Source organism: Condylostylus longicornis, unplaced genomic scaffold (assembly GCF_029603195.1).
Source record: "Condylostylus longicornis isolate FDR11 unplaced genomic scaffold, ASM2960319v2 ptg000022l, whole genome shotgun sequence".
Taxonomy (NCBI): Eukaryota; Metazoa; Arthropoda; class Insecta; order Diptera; family Dolichopodidae; genus Condylostylus; species Condylostylus longicornis.
The window spans coordinates 3,239,571-3,264,630 of NW_026577991.1; the positions used below are offsets into that span (position 1 = coordinate 3,239,571).

General features: G+C 23.8%; 1 protein-coding gene across 1 annotated transcript in view; it reads left to right on the forward strand.

Moving 5' to 3' along the window:
- LOC129606941 (uncharacterized) overlaps positions 1 to 21,395 on the forward strand; it is a 40,076-nt gene extending 18,681 nt beyond the window's left edge. The window contains exons 7-10 of the mRNA XM_055517588.1: positions 2,512 to 3,924; positions 7,548 to 14,723; positions 20,362 to 20,417; positions 20,922 to 21,395. Coding sequence (XP_055373563.1) covers positions 2,512 to 3,924; positions 7,548 to 14,723; positions 20,362 to 20,417; positions 20,922 to 20,930 — 8,654 coding nt within the window. The 3' untranslated portion in view covers positions 20,931 to 21,395. The remainder of the gene's footprint in view (positions 1 to 2,511; positions 3,925 to 7,547; positions 14,724 to 20,361; positions 20,418 to 20,921) is intronic.
- The last annotated feature ends 3,665 nt before the right edge of the window (positions 21,396 to 25,060 follow it).

Sequence of the window (25,060 nt, forward strand, 5' to 3'; positions counted from 1 at the left end):
ATAAATATTTTTTATTATTTTAATTATAAATTACTTAAGTGATTAAATTTAAAAAAAGAAAAACAAAAAATGGCAAATAGAAGATTCATCATAATTTATGCAAGCAAAACAAAAATTTATTTAAAAAAAAATTATTTGAAATAAAAAAAACCAAATCTATAATTAAAAAAAAATATATAAAAAAAAAAACTATTCATATCAATCGGAAATTTTTTTTTTTTATTTTTATAAGAACTAGGTATATAAATAAGAAAAAATCTCGTCTAATTGCCCGAAGTACTCGAATAGATAAAATTTACATACTTTTTTCACATATACTGAGAAATTATTTTGAATTAATTCCAAAACCCCCCGCTTCACAACTTTAATTCGATCCAGAAAAATTTGCCGCTAAGTGAAATACCCTATATAACGAATCATTTATGTACATACTATGCAATATAAATTTATTCGTTCCAGTACATATATACAATTTTGACATTTTTGACACTTTTTTGACATTGACATTTATTCAATACCTTAATTTGCAGTTTACGAAAAAAATGGCATGTCATGAAATAAGTTATTTATTTTATGGAACTTGAATAGTGGATTAATTGAAATAGCTAACCTCAAATTTTAAAATTCAATAAAAAACACTTTTAATATCCAGGACATATGGATTGTTGCTATTTTCTGTCCTAATTATATTGCTATATAAATGACTCGCAATTCTTCTTTAGTCAGCTGTGTACCTTTAATTACAAAAAAAATAATAATTTTCCCACTTCCATTTTGATGTTCCTACCCTGTTCTTTATTCAACGCATACTGAAATTTTTATCTGCAAAAATATGCCAAGTTGACAAAAATTTCACTTGTTTTTGACATAATAGTACAAAATGAATTTAGTACATTCTTATTTTCGTTAAAAATTCAGATTGTACCAAAATTAAGAACGTCAAATCGACTGCAGATCTTTTATTTTTGTAGATGGAGTTACTCGTCTTCAGACCCCGTTACAAACACAGCTATAATTTAATAGCTTTTTAATTACCAATATGGTACTTAAATTTTATTAAATTGTACTTTAAATTTTTACGGGAAAATTTACCAATTCCGGAGAATCTAAAGGAAATCCGAAATATTTTTTACAAAAACATCTTAAGAATTTTGTCTAAGTAAGGTTGTTTTACATTTACAGTAAAATGTAATCAATATCCTTGTTATTTAAACTATACTAATTCAGGAATTATAAACTAAATTTAAAATTTAAGAAAATTTTGTTTTATTTTCACAAATATTATATATTTGAAAATTAATTATTATTGTTCGATTCAAACATTCTTTAATTTCTTATATCAACATTAATGGAATTAGAAATAAATTTTTTAGTTACATATATAGAATAAAATTATTTTTTGTAAATCCAGAATGGAATCAATATTAATTATTATTTCTCAAATATTACATTTATGTATTTTAATTTTATATAATTTTTCCTTTCTTAATTAATATTATTAAATTAAAAATTATATGTACACACAATTTTAAGATTTAATTTTATAAATCTCTTTTTCAATCACAATATTTATTTTTATTTTAACAAAAAGAAAAAAATGATTTCTTTGCATGGAATGCTAAAAACAAACATTTTTTTTCATAATTTAATTTATAAATTCAAAAAAAAAAATTTTAAATATTTTTTTAATTCTATTTTAATTCAATTTAATTGTTATAATCAATACTAGAACATAAAAATGTATTAATGATAAATTTTTAAATTTTATACTCAATTCCCTGCTCAATTATTTAATTTTTACGAATATAATTTTAAAATTTCAAATCCTTTTTAATATTTTTTAAAATAGCTCTGAGTAGCCTATGTATAATACATAAAATTAATTTTAATTTTAATTAATAAATTTAAAAAATATAACATATTATGTGATTAGAGTGTATTCGAACATAGCTTTGGCTCAAAAATTAATTTTTTAACAGGAGCGGTGCGGTATTTTAATAATTTTAATTTTTTTCTTTTAAATTAATAAAAATTAATAAAAAATAATTCTATATGATAATAACGTAGAAACCAAAAAAAAAAAAATTACGATATTTACGATATTCGATTGATATGAAAAATGCTTTACTCATTAAAAATTCATTAAAATTAATCATCATCTATTTCATTACACTAACACTATTATAACACAATTATTATGTATATTTATAAATTTTCCTATTAATATACATATATAAATATATATATATACATATATATTTAATTTTTTAATTTAAAAATTTTTAAGTTTTATTTAATTTTAAATTTTTATCAACAATTTTCATTTTAATATATTTTTTTTTAATTTTAATATTAATTTTCAATTTAATTTAATTATTATAATTTTTTTTAATTATTTATTTATTAAAACAATCGAATCTCTCTATCTTCCCCATATATGTATCTCTTTCTCTCTATCTCTCTCTCTGTTTGTGTTATCTCCCCAAAAATCCATAATCGTTTTCCGAGTAGACAACGAAACAACAACGAATAATGTGAAAAAACGAATTTTTATTAATAATGATTATCAAATAATAAATGATTATGATCAAAAATATCATGACGATGATGATGATAATGATGACTCTGATTTTAATGAAAATGATGATGCTGATGATAATAATGATAATAGTGATAATGATGATGATGATGATTCTACATCAACAACAGAATGTATACGTAAAGAAGCAATTAATTTAGTTGATCGTATACTTGATGAAAGTATAATGTTTGTAAATGCAAAACATGAATTTGAAAATGCACAACAATTACAACAACAACCATCATCATTAAATTTATGTAATTTACAAAATGATCAATCATTAAGTAATATTGAATATAATTCAGAAAGTGATAATTATGCTATAACATGTGATGTTGTTAATGGTATTGATATTGTTAAATCACCAACAATTGAATCATTATCTGGACGATCATTTGATGATAATATGAGCGATCAATATATATCTAGTATATCACCTCATGTATCATTTATAATAACAACAAATAATAGTTATAATATTGCTAGTAATAATATAACAACAACAAATATAATGCAATCCTCTATAACAAATACAACAAATATATTACGTACATCACCGACTACATCAATTCCAATACAATCAATAATTAATACTTCAATAGCAACAACAGCAACAGTTGAAACACCATCAACAATAACAACAACAACACAATTACCATCAGGAATAATGAAAAAAACTGTTAAAATAGCTGATGATAATAATTTATTAGCTAATTTTGATATTGAAGATATTAATATTGATAATGTTAAAGCAACAGATGTATTCGAAGAAATAACTTGGAGTACATCTGTTGGCTTATTAAAAAATGATAATGATGATGATAACGTTGATGATGATGATAATAATGAACATGATGAAATAAGTGATATTTCTGATAATAATAATTTTATTGAAATGAAAAAACCTACTATTACAACAATAATGACTAGTAATGTTGGTTCAACAAATTCAACTGATGAATCTGATGATTTTGCATTAAATCAATCAGATTCTGATGGTGGTATACAAACAAGTGATATATTTAAAAATGATGACAATAATATTATAAAACCAATAACAACAATAACGACAATGACAACAAAACAATCAAAACGTTATGAACGTATTGATAAAAAATTTGAAAAACTTTCATCTCAAGTTGAAAATATTGATGAATTCGCGAATAAATTTGATGCTGAATTTGATAAAATTTGTGATAAAAATGAAATACAAAATTTACAAAAAGATTTCGCTAAAATAAGTTGGGATGAAAGTGTTTCAATAACAACAACAGCAACAACTGCTGATAATACAGCTGCTGATCAAAGTACACCTGATAATGATTTACAAGATTTACCACCAGGTGAATGCAAAAAATATTAAATAATAAATTCTTATTACAACAGACATAAAAAAAAAAAAAATTTGACAATAATATAAATTAGACAGGATTTTCTGGTGAATTATTTTTTATTAACAAATCATTTCTCTTATATAATTAATAACATTATATACTTATATAATAGAAAGAATGACATTTGTTTTTCTTAAAAATTTTTCTTAAATTTTTCTATTTAGCATTTAAAAAAAAAAAAATTTTAAATGGAATGAATTTTTATTGATATTGAGAAGTTGAAGACTGACCAAACACAAAAACAAAATTTATTAATCAACAATTTAAAATAACAAGCAAAAATGTGTGACTATTGTGATCTAACTTATAAACTATTGTGACCTAAATTATGTTTGAGTTCAGTGCACACTCGAATTAATGAGCACTCACATATTTTTTTTTTAATGATTTTATTTATTATAAAATTTTAGTCTTTTACTAACAACACTGTTTTATAAATTTTTATTTTTTAAAGTCACACCGTAAAAATTTGCAATATTAAAATGCAATATTACCGTAACAAGTCCATTACACCTTTAATTTTCACAAAAAAATAAATTAAATACGGCTCATTAAAGAGCTCTTTTTAATTTAACTCATTTTAACTCATCATAAGTCACTCATTTTATATAATTTCGTCTTAATAAAATTGAGATAATTTCTCCATTTTATAAACGTACTGCTTTAATAAACTCAGTACACTTAAATTCTTGAATGACAACACGTATACTTTGTATTTACTGTAAGAATTTACAAAAACTTATTTTTGACACGAACCAAACATATGTGTTGGTTTGTAACTTTGATAATATATTTGTTTTACGGACGTTAATAAGGTACGTTATAAGAATACGTTTAAAAGAGCTTGAATGAAAATGTGCGAAATTCGACCTATGAATATGTGCGTATTCATTCTATGTATTCCATAGGTACAGCTTAAAGGAAAGATTCCAAGAAAGTTCATTCCATTTTCAGTTACAATAAAATTATTGAAATAACTTTGAGATATTTTTTTTTTTATTTTCAAAATCAAAAGAAAATATTTTTAATATTTTTAACTATAATAAAATTTATTCTTAATTAAAAAAAAAAAAGAAAATACTATACATATACCTACTTACATATATATTTATACTTAAAACATGAAATATGATTTACGAAACATAGAAATAAGTTTTTTTTTTCATTTCTTTTAAAAAAAAAAATTTGTTTACTTGCAATGCCAAAGCTATATTTGAGCTCTATTTGCTTTAAATAACACACTCCAAAAAAAAAAATATTATTAATTTTCTTATTTGGTTTATTTATCGTTGTATTTGATCTCTTAATATTTTTTGGTTTTTTATTTTTTTATATATTTTTTTTTATCTATTTTGTAAAACTTTACAAATTTTGCAATACACTATTGAAATGACATCGAAAATTGAACTCGACAATTATGAATGACAATGTGTAAATAAAATTTTCAAATTTACGAAAATTTTGTGAGGTTTGTTTTGAGTGAAAACTGACAGATTAGAAAATTGAAACGTCATAACTTTGTGCAGAAATTTACCATTTTTGCGTAAAAGACATTTCTCATTGAGTCCAACAAATTTTTCCAAAAAAAAAACCTTAACAATAACTGAAAATAAACATGAATAACGTTTTAATGTTTATTTAAAGATTAAAAATGACAGTTGCTTAGATGTATACGTCACTCAAATTTCTCTTTTTTTTCTATTTCTCTCTTTTAAAAAAAAAAAAACTTAAACTCCGAATACTTTCCAGTAAAATAGAAAAGGATTTAAAATAAACTCATTCAATTTCCGTAAAAGTGTTCTTACTAAGAGACTTCTTAGAGAACGACGGTAACACTTAATATTATATGAAGCAAATCAAATAATAAATTTTTATAGTGTATTGTTTACTTAACCTGGTATAAATTATTTTCAAAAGAATATTAATTATTTATACAAAGGTTTATTACAAAATTAAACAAAAACCAAAATTTTTAGAATTAATTATGAAAAGCAATCAATCATACATTATTTATTCTAAATTAATTATTTAAGTTTTTATTACAATATTTAAGTGAGTTAACAAAAATTTTATTTTGATGTAACACACAGCATGAAATTAAAAATTTCAATCGAAATTAAAAAAAAATTAAACTAAAAGCTGAGAAAAAAAAAATTAATTGAAATTTAAAAAAGAAAATTGTTGACAATTTACTAAAATTTTTTTTTTTTATAATATGTCAAAAATTTAATTTATAATAGGAGGAGTAATTGAAAATTAATGATTTTAATTTGTCAAACGAAATTTGCAATGAAATGATAAACAATTTTTTTCTGTTTATATTCGCAGTAGTTTACAAATATTTAATTTTTTTTTTTTTGAAATTTTGATTTTAATTAAAAATTATTCATGAATCTTTATTTACTTTCAAATAAACTTAAATTTTGTTGGAGTACATGGTGAAAATTCACGAAATGAAGCAACTCATACTACCTTTATGAATATGTCAATAATGATAAAACTTTTTCAAAATAACCCATTCTTGTTTACATACTATATTTGAATTGATCAATATTATTATTTTTGACATTAATGTCATCAACATAATTTTGACATATCGTTGACATATAATGTAAGACATATTTATATTAAATTTACAATTAGACGAATAACGATTTCCTGTTTCTGTCAAAAATTTATTAACAGAAACCAATTAAAAATTTATTGACAGAAAATTAAAGTTTCTGTCAAAAAATTCGTTGATATTATAATTGCAAAAATTACTATACGTATAAGATAATGGGCTTAAGGCAAAGATAACAGCCTAAGGCATTTATTCTTCTGCTGCTTTAACAAAACAATTCAAATTGAGATTGACAACTGCAGTATAAGAAATTTATTATAAAATTCTAAAAAGACAGAAAGAAAATTTTGTCGATTGTCTTGACATTATAATTCTTATAGTATTAAATTTTTATTGTGATCTCAGTTAATTAGAAAAAATCTCCAGAATTTCTTGAGAAAACAATAAAATTTTATAAAGTTCAGATTAAAATTTTCGTACCGTAAAAAGGAGCTTAAGGAAAATTTGATGAACTACTTATGTAATGATTTAATTTGTTGACCAAATGTAAATTGTAAGAAAAAGATCTAATACATATTTTTTTACTACATCTCAAATTTTCTGGCTGCCATTGAAAACAGAATCAATAATAGGGTAGTAATCTCGATAAGAATAGGGTGAAATTTACATGTCTTTAAAGATTTTAAACATTATTTAATTTTTTTTTTATTTTATTTGTCAGTTTTCATTTGATTGTAGTAGGAATAGATTTATTTTTTAATTTGCTCAAATGCTATTTTTGCTCTAATTTATTTTTAATAAAAATAAAAAAAAAGTTGATAGTCTTATAATAAAAAAAAAACAAAATAAACAAATAATTTTGCAGTATTAACCATTTTTTTTAATAATCAAAAATAGTGAAAACAAAATTCCAAATCTGTAATGCAAAATAAAAAAAAAAAATTGCAACGCATAATACCTGTATCTCTCTCTCTCTCTCTCTCTTACTCTCTCTATATTACAATTTTAGAATCAGGAGGTCAAACTACTATAGTTACTACCACTGTTACGTATGATACTGAAATCAAACCAAAACCAACACCTAGATTAAGTAAGACAATATCAGAAGAATCGAAAGCTGCAATTGATGCTCTAATATCTGCCACTAGTACTGTTACTACCACTACAACTACAACAGTTGATGAACATAAAGATTTAATATCAACGACAACTGCTACAACTACTGCTACTACCGAATTAAAATCAGATGATTCAACTGAACAAAAATCAGTAACAACAGAAGAAAATAATTTTAAACAAAGTAAAATTTTTTGGGAATCACTTGAATCACAAAAAACAGATAGTGAAGATGTAATACATAAATCACCGAAACCATCTGGTATACCAGTACCAAAACCAAGAACCAAAACAACTACGCCGGTTGATTCAAATAAAACAACTGAGGAATCTCTTAGTACAAAATCTACAAGTATATCATCAGATCAAAATGCAGTATACTCACAAGAAACTAGCAAAGAAACATCATCCGAAGAAGTAAAAGAAGAAGCTATTAAAGACGAACAAAAAGATATCACAAAAGAAGATGAAAAATCGGTAAGCTCATCAGTTGATGCAGAATCTAAAAGTGTTTCCGAATTAGATTCGAAAAAGCCAGGTTTTTATATTGGTGACTCAAGTGACGATATCATTAAAAGATCCATACCAGATAAACGTTCCGATTATGCTATTGATAGTGAAGCATATAGAAGTACATTAGATGATGAACAACAGGAAATTCCATATGACGAACCATCTGCTCCATCACCTGAACATGATATATCAAGTGAAGAACAGAAGAAATCACATTATGAAACAGATGAAGAACAAGATTCACATAGTTCGAAATCTGGCCCTCACAAAATTGTTAAAAAAACCGAATCGTATACTGAATCTGAAACAGATTATCGAAAAGATTGGCAAAAAATGGATAATTTTGAAGAACATACCTTAGATAGCGAAGAAAAAGATATTGCTGGAGATAGTGAAAGCCCTAAACGTTTCGCTGAAACATTAGAAAAAAAATCAAAAATCGAGACCGGCTTCGAACAAGCTGATATGGATTTAACTGCGGCCGGTTTAGCAAAAATTGAAAAAGAACAATTTGAATCAAGACTTTTCCGTCAGGGTTCAGAAACTAGAAATGATATACTTGAGTTCGAAATTGAAGGTAAATATTGTGAAGAAAGTTTTGGTTCTACAACCAAAACTGATGCCGATGCTTTCATTGAAGGCGTAATACACGATGAAGCTAGTGATACTAAATTTAAAGCCGAACAATCGATTCAGGGTGATGAAAAAGTACAAAAAATGGAATTTACTGTGGAAGGTAAAAAGCAAGATGATCCGACTACTTTTGTTAAAATTGAACGCAAAAGTCATTTAGAAAGTGCAGATCTTAAATCAAAGTCGAAAGTTGAAACCGAAGAAATAGTTCAGACTGATGTTAGTCCAATTGAAGTTAAAACGAAAGTTGAAGACTATAGCCACTCAAGTAAAGCATTTGAAACGCAACAGTCTCGACAAGAGGAGATTACAGATGACTGTAGCATTTTAAAAAGTGATGTAACATTTACAAAAACCGAAACCAAAAAAATTTCTTCAAAACGAATTGAAGAAATTCACAAAGAGATCCACCAAATAGATGTCATGGAACATATATTAGACGAGTTTAAAGCCCATGAAGAAGGATCTAAATTACCAGAAATTGAAAGCCAAAAACCATCAATTGTTCAAGAATTAGTAAAAGAAGTTATTTCAAGTGAAGATTCATCTTCTTTTCCTAGTTTACATAGCGATCATTCATTTTTAAGTGAACAAATGTATTCAGCAGAACATCATTTTCCTGAAAGAAAAAAATCAACATCAGAATTAGCACAATATTTTCAGTCTGAAATGGATAAAGAAGAAAAAGAAATTAAAGAACAATCATCTACTGATATTATGCATGAGCAAGCTGAAAACCTCGAAAAACGTATGGAAGCTATTCATCAAGAAATTCACCAAATTGACACAGTTGAACAGATGATAGAAGGCTTAAAAGAGCACGAAAAAGAAATTCACCATACTGAATTTGAAGACTATAAAAAAGCAGAAGGAAAAGAAATTTCTCATGAAACTGTAACTTCTGAAATTATAACAGAATTCCCAGCCACACACGAAACACACATAAGTTCCTTGGTTACGGAGCACACAGAACATTTTCCAACAAAAGAAGCGGCAGCTGCATTTGAATATGATGATGATGAAAAAGTTTTTGAATCGCACGAAGAGAAGATTTCTGAATGCATGCAATATCAGAGAGATGAAAAAATTCTACAAACCTTACATGATGGAAAAATTGTTGAAGACAAGACAGTATTTCAAGAAATGCGTATTGCAGATGAACCACAATTAAAAGTGGGGTCAATTGAAATTGTAAAATCACCTCTACAAGTAGCAGTTATAGAAACTGTTCCATCAGATGAAGTACTAGAAAGCGATTCAGAAAAAATCATCATGGAAATTGAGGAAGCTCCAGAAATTATTGCTCACCAAACTGAAGAGGAGACTGTTACATTTGAAAAAGCTATAGTTCAAGGAGTAATTGAGGTGGAAGAAAGGAAACCATTACATACAGCTTACATGGAAGAAAGTGATATATTTGTTGAACATATTATCGAAGAACAGCAGCCAGAAGGACTAAGTAAGGCAGTGATACAAGAATTAGAAACTTCAAAACCAGTTTATACCCCAGCTAGCGCAAAAGCGGAGGCCATTCTTACTTCTATTAAACCATTGGAAATTTTGAAAGACAAAGACACAAGAGAAGAGCACAAAGATAAAGATTTTCTTGATCCTGAAGATATATTTGAAGAGGAAGCTCTTACAGATCAACATATTGATGATAAGTACAAAGATAAGACGCACAAACCGGCTAGCATAAGTCCTAAATTTTCGGAACAAAAAGTCAAATTTGATCATAAGCTCGATTTAAATTTAGAAAAAAGTGAAACGGAAGTATCCGAAAAATATTCAAAATCATCAAAATCGGAAGAGGAATTTAAAAAATCGTTGATTACTGATCCAAGTCAGGTCGATACATCAATGGTAGTAAAGACACTCGAAGAAGTTGAAGAATCTTTGGACGCCGTACAAGAAGAATTAATTGAAGTTGTCAAAGACGGAAAATTAATAAAACAAAGCCCATCTGAATTTGAATTTAAAATATTATCGTCCCACCACATGCAAAAATATGCCGCAGAGCCAATTCATGAATCTTTTCATGAAGAATCGAGCACAACTGGATCTTCAAGTGAACAACAATTAAAAGACAAACCCGAATCTCAAAAGACAGAAACAACCTCAGATTCTTTGAAAACTGACGACTTTGCCTCATTATCCTCAACAGAAGATTCATCACATCGGTTGGATGTTGTGCATCGAATTAAAAAAGATACTCAAGTTGATTCACTGAATCGATTATCTGGATTAGAACAAGATCACTCTAGTTCGAGTGATAGTCATTACCGTAGTTTAGATAAAACAGAAAGTAGTAGACCTGCTTCTTCTGACTTAGATAATTTGATTACATATGGCAATTCTTCGGAATATCAAACCGCACTTGATGCGTCTTTATTACCAGAGTCTGCAGAATATGTAAGCGCTATAAGTTCATTTGATTCAAGTGGAAAAACTATTAGCTCGCAAGAGAGTATGAAAAGCTTAGACTCTGAATTATCAAATTTAGGAAGCGTTGAAATTTCTGAAGCCTCTGAAACTTTAATTGGCTCTATTGGAGAAGGCGATCTTGATCGAGAAATACAAGAAGTTGATGACATCGAGTTCGAAGTTGATGACAAGCTCTGTGGGGTTCTAATGGAAGAAGCTCCACCAGTTTGCCAAATGAAACGCTCTCAAGAAATGATTTTTACTCAAGACGATTTCAAAAAATCTGATGAATCACCAGAAAAAAAAGACGAAGATAAATTAAGCAGTAGTGTTGAAGATACCACGGGTAGAACATTCAGAGAATCTACAGAAAAATTAAGTAGTAGTATGGATGAGGCATCTCGTTTATTAGAAGAATCCAAATTTAGCCTCGAAGAAGGCAGTCTACTCTCTATGAGCTTATCGAGCGCCTCCGCAGTTGATACTGTTGTAGAAAATATAGACGATTTAGCCAGTTCTCTTGGTGCTTCTTCTTTAACCGGATTTGAAATGCAATCACTAATACGTGATGATTTTACTGGAACGTCCTTTGAAGAACCGTCTAAAATTGAGAAAATTGATAGTATGACAATGACAATATCATCAGGTAAAGATGAAGATACCAATTTTGCTAACACTCAAATAACTACTATAGTCGCTTCATCTTCGGTTGAATCTTCTGACTCTGAACCTAAACGCAAAGGTCACAAGCGTAGTGAAAGCACTGCTTTTGGTACGACGGACTTTCTAAAAGGAATTTCGAAAGATTCATCATCGCTTGAGGAAGAGGAAGAAGAGAAAGAAGAAATATTGGAAGAAATATTTCCAGTAAAAACATCGCCTTCACATGACGAAACTGCAACTACCTTCCCAAAGTCGGCTGCAGTTGCTGCTGGATTAGGTGACGAAACTAAAAAAGGTAGTGAATCAGAGTCTGATACGGATCCTTACGAATCTGAATACGCTAGAGCTTTTAGATCACCAACTGTTCAAAAAAAGAAAAGCCGCAAATCGGTAGAAGAAATTTTTGAAAAAGATCAAGAGCCAGAAAAACGTCCTTTTACTCCCTCTCAGCTAGTTAGTGAGGTTATTGAAGAAGACGCTACTGAAGAATTAGAGTCAATTAAAACGGCTGAAGAACTGGAAAGAAGACCATCTCAAAATATGCAAGATTATTCCAATATCCCCAATATTACTATAACGGAAGATAGACAACGTCAACTAGATGAAGAAGATGACGAAATTGAAAAATTCATTAGAGAACAAGACAGTGACTATAAAGACGACGAACAAGAAAAAGTTTTATATAAAATGAAAACACAAGATGAATTAAATAAGGCGGCTGATGTACCTTTGAAATTTGCTAAAGAAAAAGAATGCTCAATGACTGATGAACAATTAAATGAATTAATTCAGCAACAATATCAAAGAAAATTAGCAGAAATTGAAGGTCGTGCATTATCAGAGGAAGATAAAGCACCAGATTCACCGGATTCTTTTGAAATGCTTGAACAGCCAGATATTTCTGATGAATTTGTAATAATTGAAGAAGTAGCGAAAGAAGCGGATGAATTTGATATGGAAGGTAAAAGTGTTAGCATCAAACCAGTAAAATATGAGAAAAAACATGATGAAGAAGTTGAAAAAATTCTTGTTAGTTCAGCACCCGCCGATCCTCATCAAGGTTCTATAATGTACAGGGAAGGACTTAATTTCGAATTTGAGGAAAGTCCTCCAACGGAGCAAACTCAAGAAGAAGCTGAAGCAGCTGATTTAGCTGCAGCAAACAAAAGATGGGTAGAAATGCAAATGTCTGATAATGGCCAAATGAGATACCCGTACGAGGTTGGTGGAACAGTTCTAGAAGATATAAAAGAAGAAGATGGGGAACTAGAAGTTGGTAGTAGCAGAATAAGTAGTTTTAAAGATTCATTTTCTAGTACGCCAGAATATGACGTATTAGCTGGGCGAAAATATTTTACAAAAGAACATGATGATATTTCAATGAGTAGCCTGCAAGAATTCGAAAACTTAGAACAAGCAATTTCTTTAGAAAACAGAAAATTACACCAACATCAACACCAAGGATCGCAAGATTCGTTAAGCAACGGTAGTTTTACACGTCGTTATATGGCACGAAATCAACAAGGTGATGATGTATCACTATCAAGTTTAAAAGAATTTGAAGGATTAGAAAATGCTTGCTTAGAAGCACATCTAATAGAAATCAAAGCCAAAGAAGAAGCAGCCTTACTCTTATCAAGATCAGATGAATCAAACAAATCTGGAAGTGGTAAAGATGAGGTAAAGGGAACAAATGGAACTTCAATCACTACGACAAGCAGTTCAACTATAACACAGTCTTTGATTACGTCTTCAACAAACGGAAACGCATCAAAGTTAAACCAGCAACAAATTGAAGCACTTATTAAATCAAAATTAGAAGAATGTGAAGAGGAACCCTCCAATTTAATGGAGGTTTCAACAGATAGTTTAGACCTAGCTAAAAAATCAAAATCAACTAATAATGAAGAGAAAAAGAGTGAATTAGGTAGTAGCGATAGTTTAGAAATTAATAGAAGCGGGGATATTATGACGAGTAGTATTGATTCATTTGAAATATCTAAGGATGCCACAGCACGATCGTCTCGATCAGAGGGAGACTCATTAGAACAACAATTAATTCAAGAAGGAAGACGTGATAGTATTGATTCCATTGAATTAGAACAAGCCGCTTTGCAACTAGTTACATCTGGTGGTCCTGAAAAACAAATAACAATATCAGAATTTGAACAAATTGCACCAGATGGCAGTCGTCAAACAATTACTAAAACAACAACAATTATGCAAGGACCAACACAAGTTCTATCAAAAACTGTAACATCGACTGTAACATCAAGTAGTATAACATCAGAACATTCTGATACAGGAACAATACAGGATCCAATAAAAATTATTAAAAATATTTCAAGTGATTCATTAAATTTAACTGGTCAAACTGATCCAGATCTATTATTAACTAGTACAGAAAGTTTAGATCGTACAAGTTCAGCTGGTACAAATGCTACATATCAAAATGAAAATGAATCAATAATGACAAGTAGCGTTACTAGTTGTGCATCTAGTACTCTTATGGAAAATTTAGAAAGTACATCATTTCCAACTGAATTATATCAATCAATGTCAACATCAGCGATGACAAGTAGTGGTATATTTCCTTCATCTGGTCAATTTACATATGAAGAGATGATACCAACAGCAGTTGCTAGTGTATTACCAACAACAGCGACTGGAACATTTAGTACAATTAAAACTACAACAACAACAGCAACGACACAAGTTGTAACAAAAAGTGGTAGTGGACATAAGATTGATGAACATAAGTTGTTATATGAACATTCCGATTTATCCTTTGAAAAAGACTTTGAAAAACTAGATACAGCTTCTATACAAAAACCAGGTAGGATAATATAACAATAATAACAGTAATAATAAAACAAAATAATTTAAAAAAAAAAGCATAAAATAAGCGTAAACAAATTTTTGTTTGAGTATAAGAAAAAAATCCAAAAATACAAAAATATTATTTTTGTTTTTCTTGTATCTTTTTTCTTCAATTATTATTGTTTTGTTTTTTTTTTTTTTTATTTATTCCAATTGTGCAAAATAACATAGTTCTATTTGTATTCATTAGGGTTACCAGATATTTTAATAGTTTTAAGATTTCAAGTTCAGAAATATTTAATCAGTGTTGTGTAGCTCTCAAAATTTCAAAGTCTACTCTAAAATTAAGAATAAAATACTTGAAAATTTCGTTGTTCTTTATATGTTTAATAAAAAAATGTACAATATTATTTAAAATACACTGTAATGTAATCAATCCAAATCAAAATCACCTGTAAATCAAGCAACAAGAGCAAGAAATATTTTCTACTAGAAAATTTTTAAGAAAAAATCATGTTTAAAGGCTCAGACAGTTTAATGTAAATTTTAGTTTTGCAATCTTAATTGTAAAATCGTTGTGTGCTCATTTAAGTAATTAAACTGTTGCGTTAGTCTAAATCGATTGCGTTAACTAAAAAATGCAATCAATTTGTAAAAAATTATAAAATTTTTGATTGTTTAAATAAAATCGATTGCGTTAAGTAAAAAATGCAATCAGCTTGTAAAAAATTACAAACTATTTGATAATTTAATTTCATGCGATCACACAGTTGCTTGTGTGGTCGCATGAAAATAAACGCAAACTAAAAATTGCATATCTGCCTGAGCGCTTATATAACAAAATCTCTAAAATAATTTTTATTTATTTAAAAATATTTAAGGTTAAACAATATTTTTTTAAATTATTGAAAAATTGGTAACCCTAACACATTTTATTAATACAAAACTAATTTTTAATTTTCTTTTTCGTTTTTATTATAAATAATTATTATTATTAAAAAAAAATTAAGCAATATAATAGTTATAACAGATTATATAACAGATTAAAATAGTAAAATTATAATTTATTCAAAAATTTTATATACTTACATATATATATATATAAAATTACAAAATTAATTTAAAATTTTAGAAAATTATTATTATACAAGTACATATTATTCATTTATAGATTATAATTAATTTACCTATATATGTACATATAGTTTAAAAAAAATATAACAGAATACCTACATAATTATTTTATATTATATTATATTATAAAATATAATATATTAAAATATTTAACAAAAATTAATTTAGACATTGAAAAAAAGGCAGCAATAGAGCTCAAAAAAATTTTGATTTTTTTTCTCATTATTTTGTTTAAATTATTTAGAAAAAAATTTATGATTAAATTTCAAAAAAAAATTTTATATACAATTTCTATATAATAATAATTAATTATATAATATTTAAATTATAAAAACAAAAAATTATTTATATTTGCTTGTCTTTTGAACATTCTTTTTTTGAAAAAAAAATAAAAAACAAATGAAGATTTATTTGCACGAATATGAAATAAAAAAATTATTCTTGAAAACTGTAGAAAAGTGAAAAATATAACAAAAATCCTTTATAAAATCTTACAAATAATTTTTCTAATAATTAATATTAAAATTAATATAATAGGCTTCTTCATAAATGCAGTATATTGCGATATATAGCGAATACTGTTCTATGTATGTGTGCATAAACAATATTGTTGCTAATCTAATTTGTTCATAAACATTGCTAATATTTTCGCAATATAACAAAATTAATATAATCACTGTTATTCTATTGATTTTATAGAATAATATTAAAAATATATTGAAAATTCATCATGTTATGTTTTTTTCTTGCAATATTGCATTTCCCAGTTATTGTTTTGCAGTATTGCGATTTATGAAGATTTTCATTATGTCAGAAAAAGATTGGACAACATGAATTTTAAATGATGAACTCTTAATATCGTTTTATTATTTTAATTAAATGAAATTTACATATTATTTTTTCATATCAAATTGCAAAGCGTTGTTTTTGATACGGCAAACTCGTTCTGTTGCTTTTCAATAAATTTTATCAAATTAAATCAAATCCATTAACGTTTATAAAACCCTAATTTACATAAAATCAAAATATATATGTTAGTTCCTCGATTGAACACAGCAATGCATTTGTCGTAAAGAAAATCGTTTAAAGAAAAATTATATCGTAAGTCGAATCGTTGATAAACGAGGCTTTTTTTTTGAAAAAGTATATACGTATACATATTAATTGACAATACTGTACATAACAACCAGTTTTGTCGCATAAAATTATAGTTGTATATTGAAAAGAAAACACATTGTCAAAAACAAATTATGAGTGCCATATACATTTTGTTTTTTTATTACTTTGTTTAAAAGCGTCATAACTGCAAATAAATGTCATTTTTTCCGAATTAATAAATTTTAAAACAAAGACGTGGTAACTCCATAATCGTCGTATATTAGGTACTGCGTAATTCGAAAATCTAGTAATAACATGGAAATTACTATAATATTAAGGCAAAATGTAAACAACTTAAAAAATTGATATCATAATGTCAAATTTATTAATTATATTATAAATTTTTTATTAAATCAAAGATATTTTCTTATTTAATAATAATTTTTATAATTTTCTATCTGGAAAATTTTAAATCTTTAATCAAAACACATAAAATTACAAATTAATTTAAATAAACGATTTTAAATCGGAATTGCTTTCATTAAGAAATTTTCTTATAGAATCGATTCTTAACAATCAATTATTTAATTCTAAAAATAATATATAAAAAATCTATTTTTATAATATCGTTCCAATATGTATGTAATTTAATTTGTCTATTTTAAAATGAATGTTTTCTAACCGTGAAATCAAATAAAATTTTAAATTTCATTACAATTTTTTTAAATATGTACATAATATGTACTTTTAATTTTAATATTATAAAATCAATAAGAGATTTTAAATAAATATTACATTTATACGATTTAAATCCAATTACAATATTAGAATATATGTATATATAGATTAGCAATTTATTGTATGTAACTTTGAAATTTAAGCAATATAATAATAATATAATATAACAATAAATGGTGCTTTCAATTTAAATTTAACAAAAAGAAGATTAAAATGATATTAAATAGGATCATTTAAAACCGCAATTTAAAATTAAAAATAAATTCATTTAACAAAAAAAAAATTATAAATATTTTAAAATAATCCTGCTCGATTTCCACATTCTCTTGCATAAAATATAAAATCTATTTAATTTAGATTATTTTAAAAATATCCACTCATTTGCTACAATTAAGTGACATAACCTAAAAAAGAACTTATTTCTGAGCTATTTATAAAGAGATAAATTTATTTTTTTGCACAAGAAAACCATTTTTGTAACCTGATAATCCATTCTAGTTAAATTGAACACTTTAAAATTATCGATTTTCTAAAATGCGGAAAATTTGACTTATGTCATTTTATGAGTTATATTTTGAGTTATGTTTTGAGTTATGTAATATATTCCAAATTTTACTTGTACTTACATATAAAATTTTATTACTCATTTAAAAAATTAAATATATTAATAAATTACAAAAATATTAAAATTTAATAAAAATTTTGTAAAGGATTTTTCAGTTCAAATTTTTCTTTCAGCAGTTTTCAAATTATATTTTTATTATAAATTTCTTCTTACATATTTACAACAGTGTAATATAAAAAAAAATTGTGTTTTTAAAAACAAAATATATTCTTATAATTTTATTCTTAAATGGCATAATTATATTACCCATATTGTCTTAGTCACATTAATTGGGTTATTATTCAAAAAACTTGTAATTTTCTAGGTAATATTAATTTCAAAATTTGAAATTTTATACCGGAAATTAAGAATTTTCTAATAAAATCCCATCATCTCAAATGTTACGACTAAGAGAATAAGGGTGAATAATTTATATATTAAAGTGCAGTTGAACACGCTTATATACACAAAAATTTCGGGCAGAATTTTTTTGCTCATTATATTCGTATTGTGCATATTAAGGAATTGCAAATAGGAGATGGATATACGCGTATTTGAAATAAGCATGTTCGATTGTATATAACAAAATGATCTCATCCTTTGTAATACTTTGTTCTACAAAATATCACATCACTATAACACTCTACTTCTCTATTTATACATTTTATATCACAAAGTATGCTAAAGCTATAATAAAGCTATATATATATTTTAGCATACCAATTATAATAGTATATTTTTTAGAAATTTTTGCTCTAATACGATATTCTTCTTAAATTATTTTGAAAAATGATTTTATAATTATTCTAAATTGGATTCCAATAGAACAATATATTAAGTAATACAAAATGTTTTATAAGTTTGTAGCATGGTAATAAAAATTAAAGGAAACAGATAATTGCATGAAATTTTATTTTTCCTTAATAAAATTTTAATTATATTTAATCAAGTAGTTTACAATTAAATAATTTTGTTATTTTTTTGTTTTAGATAATAATGGGGTCGATTCTGAGTATCGAATCGAGTAATATTTATCGCAAAACTTTTAAACACTTGTAATCATTTGTATCGAATTTTTTACAATAATATTATTACTATCACTTAGTGATTCAAAACTCAGAATAAGCCCCTAATAAATTAATCAATATTTTATTTGTGTTAAAAATAATTGTGCAATTTCATGAAGTTCAAAAAAAAATTTAAATATTATTTGAATAACAAATTGTTGTGAATAAAAATCTCGACTTAAGCAGATAACTCGTACATAGAAAAGTGTCACTTGCTGAGATTCTGGGGTATTATCAAAAAAAAAATGCATTATTTTCAAAATAAATTTTTAGTCCTATATTATTCAATCAGTCTTATTCTATAAGACTGCCCATAAAAAATGTTTGAGGTGACAGATTTGCTATTTTACTAGACGCCCTCAACTCACTATTTGTATAAGAGAATATTATTCCAGAATATTATCTTCCAGAATATTATTCTACTAAATGCATTTTTAAACAATGTGTAAATGCACATAAAAATTTAAATTGCTTATAAATTAATCGAAGATTAGGTATATGAATAATTGCACAGTTAATTATAAATATTGATTAATTTATTTAATATTATATTTTTCTTATCTTATAATTTTTAAAAGCTATTATGCTAAATGCTTATATATATATATATATTTTTTTTTTTAATTTAGGATACTTTAAACCCACATTTATTTATATTGACTTTACATTTATTATAGTACAAACAAAAAACAAAAATTTATACATAAAATTAATAATAATAACACAAAAAACACAAAATTTGCATGCCACTGTATTTAAAAACTAACTTAGCAACTAACTAACTAACTAACTTATTTATTTCTATATTAACAATCTAATGAGTAGGATAATAATAAAAATATGTAGTTGTAATATACAATAGAGAGATTAATATTTAAATTATATAAAAATTTTATTTAAAAATGATATTAATATATATTTTTTTTTTATTTTTATATTTTTTTGTTTCTCTAAAATTAAAACAAAAAAATGTTTTTACAATAAAAAAAAAAAAATATTTAAAATAACTTTAGGTGGTGAAGAAGAACAAATAATTAAATCAGAGTCAAAAAAATCAACAGAAGAGCCGGTAAGAATTCAAAAGATTTAAATTGAATTTTTTTTTTAGGAAATAAATGAATTTGAAAGAAGCTGCACTGAAGGTTCTACATTTCTATATATTTATATAAGCATTGAATAGCATGCAAAAAACTTTAGCTAAATTTTTAAGGTTTTGCTGCAACGAAAAAATTTAAACAAGATGTCCGATGTTCAGCAATGTTTAATTTTAAAAAATTTCAACTGAATGCGATACATTTCTAGCATTTCTTTATTATAGAATGAATCTTCAAACATGTTAATGTTAAGCGTATAATTTCTAAATGATCTATATTTTCAATATGTGCAGCATACAATTTCTGAAAGTGCTTCAAGTTAGAACTATACTTGAACTGCGAATTAACCAAAATCCTAAAATGTTAAAATCAATATAAAAATTAAATAATAATTAATTAATTATTCTATACAAATTTTATTTCTAATTTTTTTGAAAATTATTAATCTTTATATTTTATTTTTTTTTTTTTAATTTTAGAAAAAGTAAATATTTATAAATTCGAAATCATTCCAAAGCCAAAATAAACAAATTGAAAATCAACAATAAATTCATTTAATGAACTATCCTCTAAGTTGTCAAAAAAATTAAATAATAACAAGAAGAAAGCTCAATAGAAGAAAGAGATAGATCCCGCATTATGGACAAAACGATTTCCTTATATTATATGTGACCAATTTTAATTATATTATTTCATCTATAACAATATTATGACATAAAATAGATGATTACCATCTATAAATTTAATTTACAAAATTAAACAAAAACAAAAACCAAAATTAATACTATAATTCTTCAAATTAACAACCAAAACAAAAAAAATTATATGTTAATTATATTTATTATAAATTCATTGTCTATGTCATGCAATTTTTCTATACAAAACAAAAAACAAATTTATATTCAATGTATTTTCAAATTTAATTTATTTTCAATGTATTTTAAAAAATTCAATATTGAAAAAAAAAATCGAAAAAAAAAAATGTATTTATAATATTAATTACATTATTAATTAAATGTGTCCTGTATAACTAGCAGCAAATAAATTCAATAATTATTCATGCATAATAATTGCATATATGAAAAATAAAAATAAATATTTATGTAAAATATAAATTAAATAAATAATTAAATAAAATTTTTTGGTTAAATTTGTTATTCTTGCTTAAATATTGAAAATGATAATACAAAATTATTACTAAAGATAAAAAATTCCATTATCAAAAATTAAAAATGATTAATTATAATTGTATAATTACAAGAAAATTAAAATTTTATTACAAAGAAATTGTAAATTTACAATAAAATTAAAGCAAAAATAACAAAAACCATATTTTATATTGAATTTGGGAAAAAAATTTAAAGAGCAAATAATATTTTCAAAATATTAAAAATATAAAAAGATTTACAAAATATTTGATGAAACACAAAAAATTCCAAAATAATATTTTTAAGTTTATTATATACATACATTTTTTTTTTTTGCTCTAAATCTATTTTTATTATTATAAAATAAATATTTTATAAATAAATTTAATTTACGAATTCATAATATTAAATTATATTAATTAATTTATTTTATATTTTATAAATTTCTCTTTCTATATTATAATCTTTATAAGCAAAAAATAAATACCATAACGAATTTATATTTTAAAAATTTAATTAATAAGAAAAATGCATTTTTTTTTTTCCAAATTTTAATTTACATTTTTAAAAAAAATATATTTATACTCTCTTACTATTAATAATATTAAAATTATATTATTATATAAAATATATTTTTGTTATTAAAAAATTTATTTGTAAATACATTTATATATTTTAATTATAATTATAACATACTCTAAAATTCTATTTTATTGCCATATTTATTATTAATTAATTGATTTTTAAACAAAAAACAAACAAAGTAAATATTATTGTATAAGATTTTGATTTTTTTTTATTCCATTATTTAATTTATTAAATAATTAATAATTACAAAAAAAAATGAAAAATTTTTTATTATATGCAAAATGTTATTTCCAAAATTAATTATGATTTAATTTATTAATTCTGAAAAAAGGTTAAAAAAATTAAAAATTTTTTATCAAAAAAAAAAAAAAATATTGAGATAGATGTAAAAAATTAGTTTAACAAAATGGCAAAGAAAAATAAATTAGAAATGAATTTTACATTTAATTTATAATTAAATTAAGAAAATATTTAAAATATAATAAATAATATTTAATAATAATTACATATATTTAATAAATTATTAAATTATTTATAAGTTAAATATATAAACAATATTATTGTGTAGATTTGTTAATAATATCAAAACGATAGCCCACATTCCATTTAATCTTATTGTATATATACATAATTTTTAATTAATTTAAATTTAAATTCCGTATAATTCTTTTACGTTTTCTTAGTAAATATAATATCAAATATTGAATTGAAAAATTTTCTTAAATTTTAATATTAAGCACATCATAAAGTGAAACATTAACAAAACAAAAAAAAAAATAAACATGTTAAAGAACAAAACAATTTAAAATTTCAGATAAATCCAATTGAGAAATTCCATTAGAGCAATAATTATATTATTATTCCAAAAAATAAAAAATTATTTTTTTCTTAACTAGTATTGGAACTAAATGCATAACACCAAAACAATTAATTAGTTTCAGTCAATTCCATTTTGAGAGAAATTCCAAAATCTAAAATTAAAATTGTATTGTATTAGAAATTAATTTATATTAATTAATAATATATAACACTTACGATTAATAATATCGTGTACGATCCAATATCTTGTTTCATGTACGATGTATTTGACATATACAAAGATGATTTAAGTTCTCTTTACGATTAAAAATGATTACTGTATAATATTGAAAATAATTCCAACTTACACGTCCTTTTTTTTTTTTTTTTAACTTAATAATTTTTGCTGAAATAATAATTTTTAAGAATAATTATTAGTAAATTTTTAAATTATTATTCATAAAGATTAATGTATTATTAATAAAAATTAAATATATTTTTTATATATTTCAACATTTAAGAAATAAAAATAATATTATCTATTCTAGAATAATGTATAATTACTTTCTTAATTTAAATTATTAATGTCTTTAATATACACAAAATATAAATAATTTATTTATATTAATTTAAATAATATTCAAATATATTATATAACCTAATTATTATATATAAAAAATAATTAAAATTGTTTATTAACTCTTAATAAATATGAAATGAATTTAATTGAAATATTAAAAATAAGAAAAAAAAATTTTTTTCAGAAAAAATAAATTAAATCATAAAAATTTCATTTAAATTATTAAATATACTCTTAATTTATATATAAATGTATTAATATACAATATAATAGTTTTACATGTTTTTTGTTATACAAATATTTTTAATTATAATCATAATATATTATACAGGTATTTTATAACAATTTTCGATAATTTTCTTCCCCCTCGATTATGCCTTCTCACATTTAAATTTCGTTTTTAATTTTATTCATTTTATTTTAATATTAAATATTAAAATAAAATTTTTCAAATTTTATAATAACAATATAATAAATATTGAAAAATAAAAACAAAAATATCTATATAAGTATTTCTATATACTTATAGAACATGCTAAATCCATGAATGGCATTTTGTTTTCAAAAAAAAAACAAAAATATTAAAATGGTGTTTTTGAAAATATCAATGAGCATACAAAAAAAAAAAACTTAATTCTTATAACATTTTCTTGCATATTATACGATCAACAAAACACCTTTTTTCATAAATAACAGTAATTTAACAATAATTACTGTTAACAGTAATTGAAATTATAATATTGAGTATTAAAAATGTATATTATTATCGCCGCCATATTTAACAACTTATAATATACATTTTCTATACACATATTATACAAAAATACTATTAAACAAAACAAAATCAACAATAATACAAAAAAAAAACATTCAAAAAACAAACAACATACCAGGCAAACAATGAAATCAGATGAAAATAATATTTATATAACTGTTAGATGTTTTATATTTAAAAAAAAAAAAAATAGAAAAAAATATAAAAAAAAATGGAAAAAAATTATTAAATTTAATCTTTTAAAAATTAAATTAATCTTTTTGTATTTCTCTACTGATTATTTAAATTTCTAATTGATTATGTATTTTAAAAGTACCTACCTTTGAGGGAGACTTGTTAAACAACATAATTGTACTACAATACTTTAAGTATTTTAAACAATACGTACTAGAATTCTCTCATCATAAAACTATATCCAGTTATAATTACTCACATTATAATCCGTTCCTGTTCCAAAATAATTTTTTTGTTCTCTTCAATCAAAATATGAACAATAATCTATTATTGTTTCTAATATTGAAATAACTTGTAACAATAAAACATGAGACTCTCAATTTAATAAAGAAAACTCAATATTTTTAATTAATTGAGAAAATAATATTAAACTATGAGACTCTCAATTTAATACAAAACTTATTATGCATAGCTAATTGAGAAAAGAGTAACATACTTATTACTGTTTTAACAGTAATTTATTTAAATTATAATATTACTCAAAAATGTTTTTAT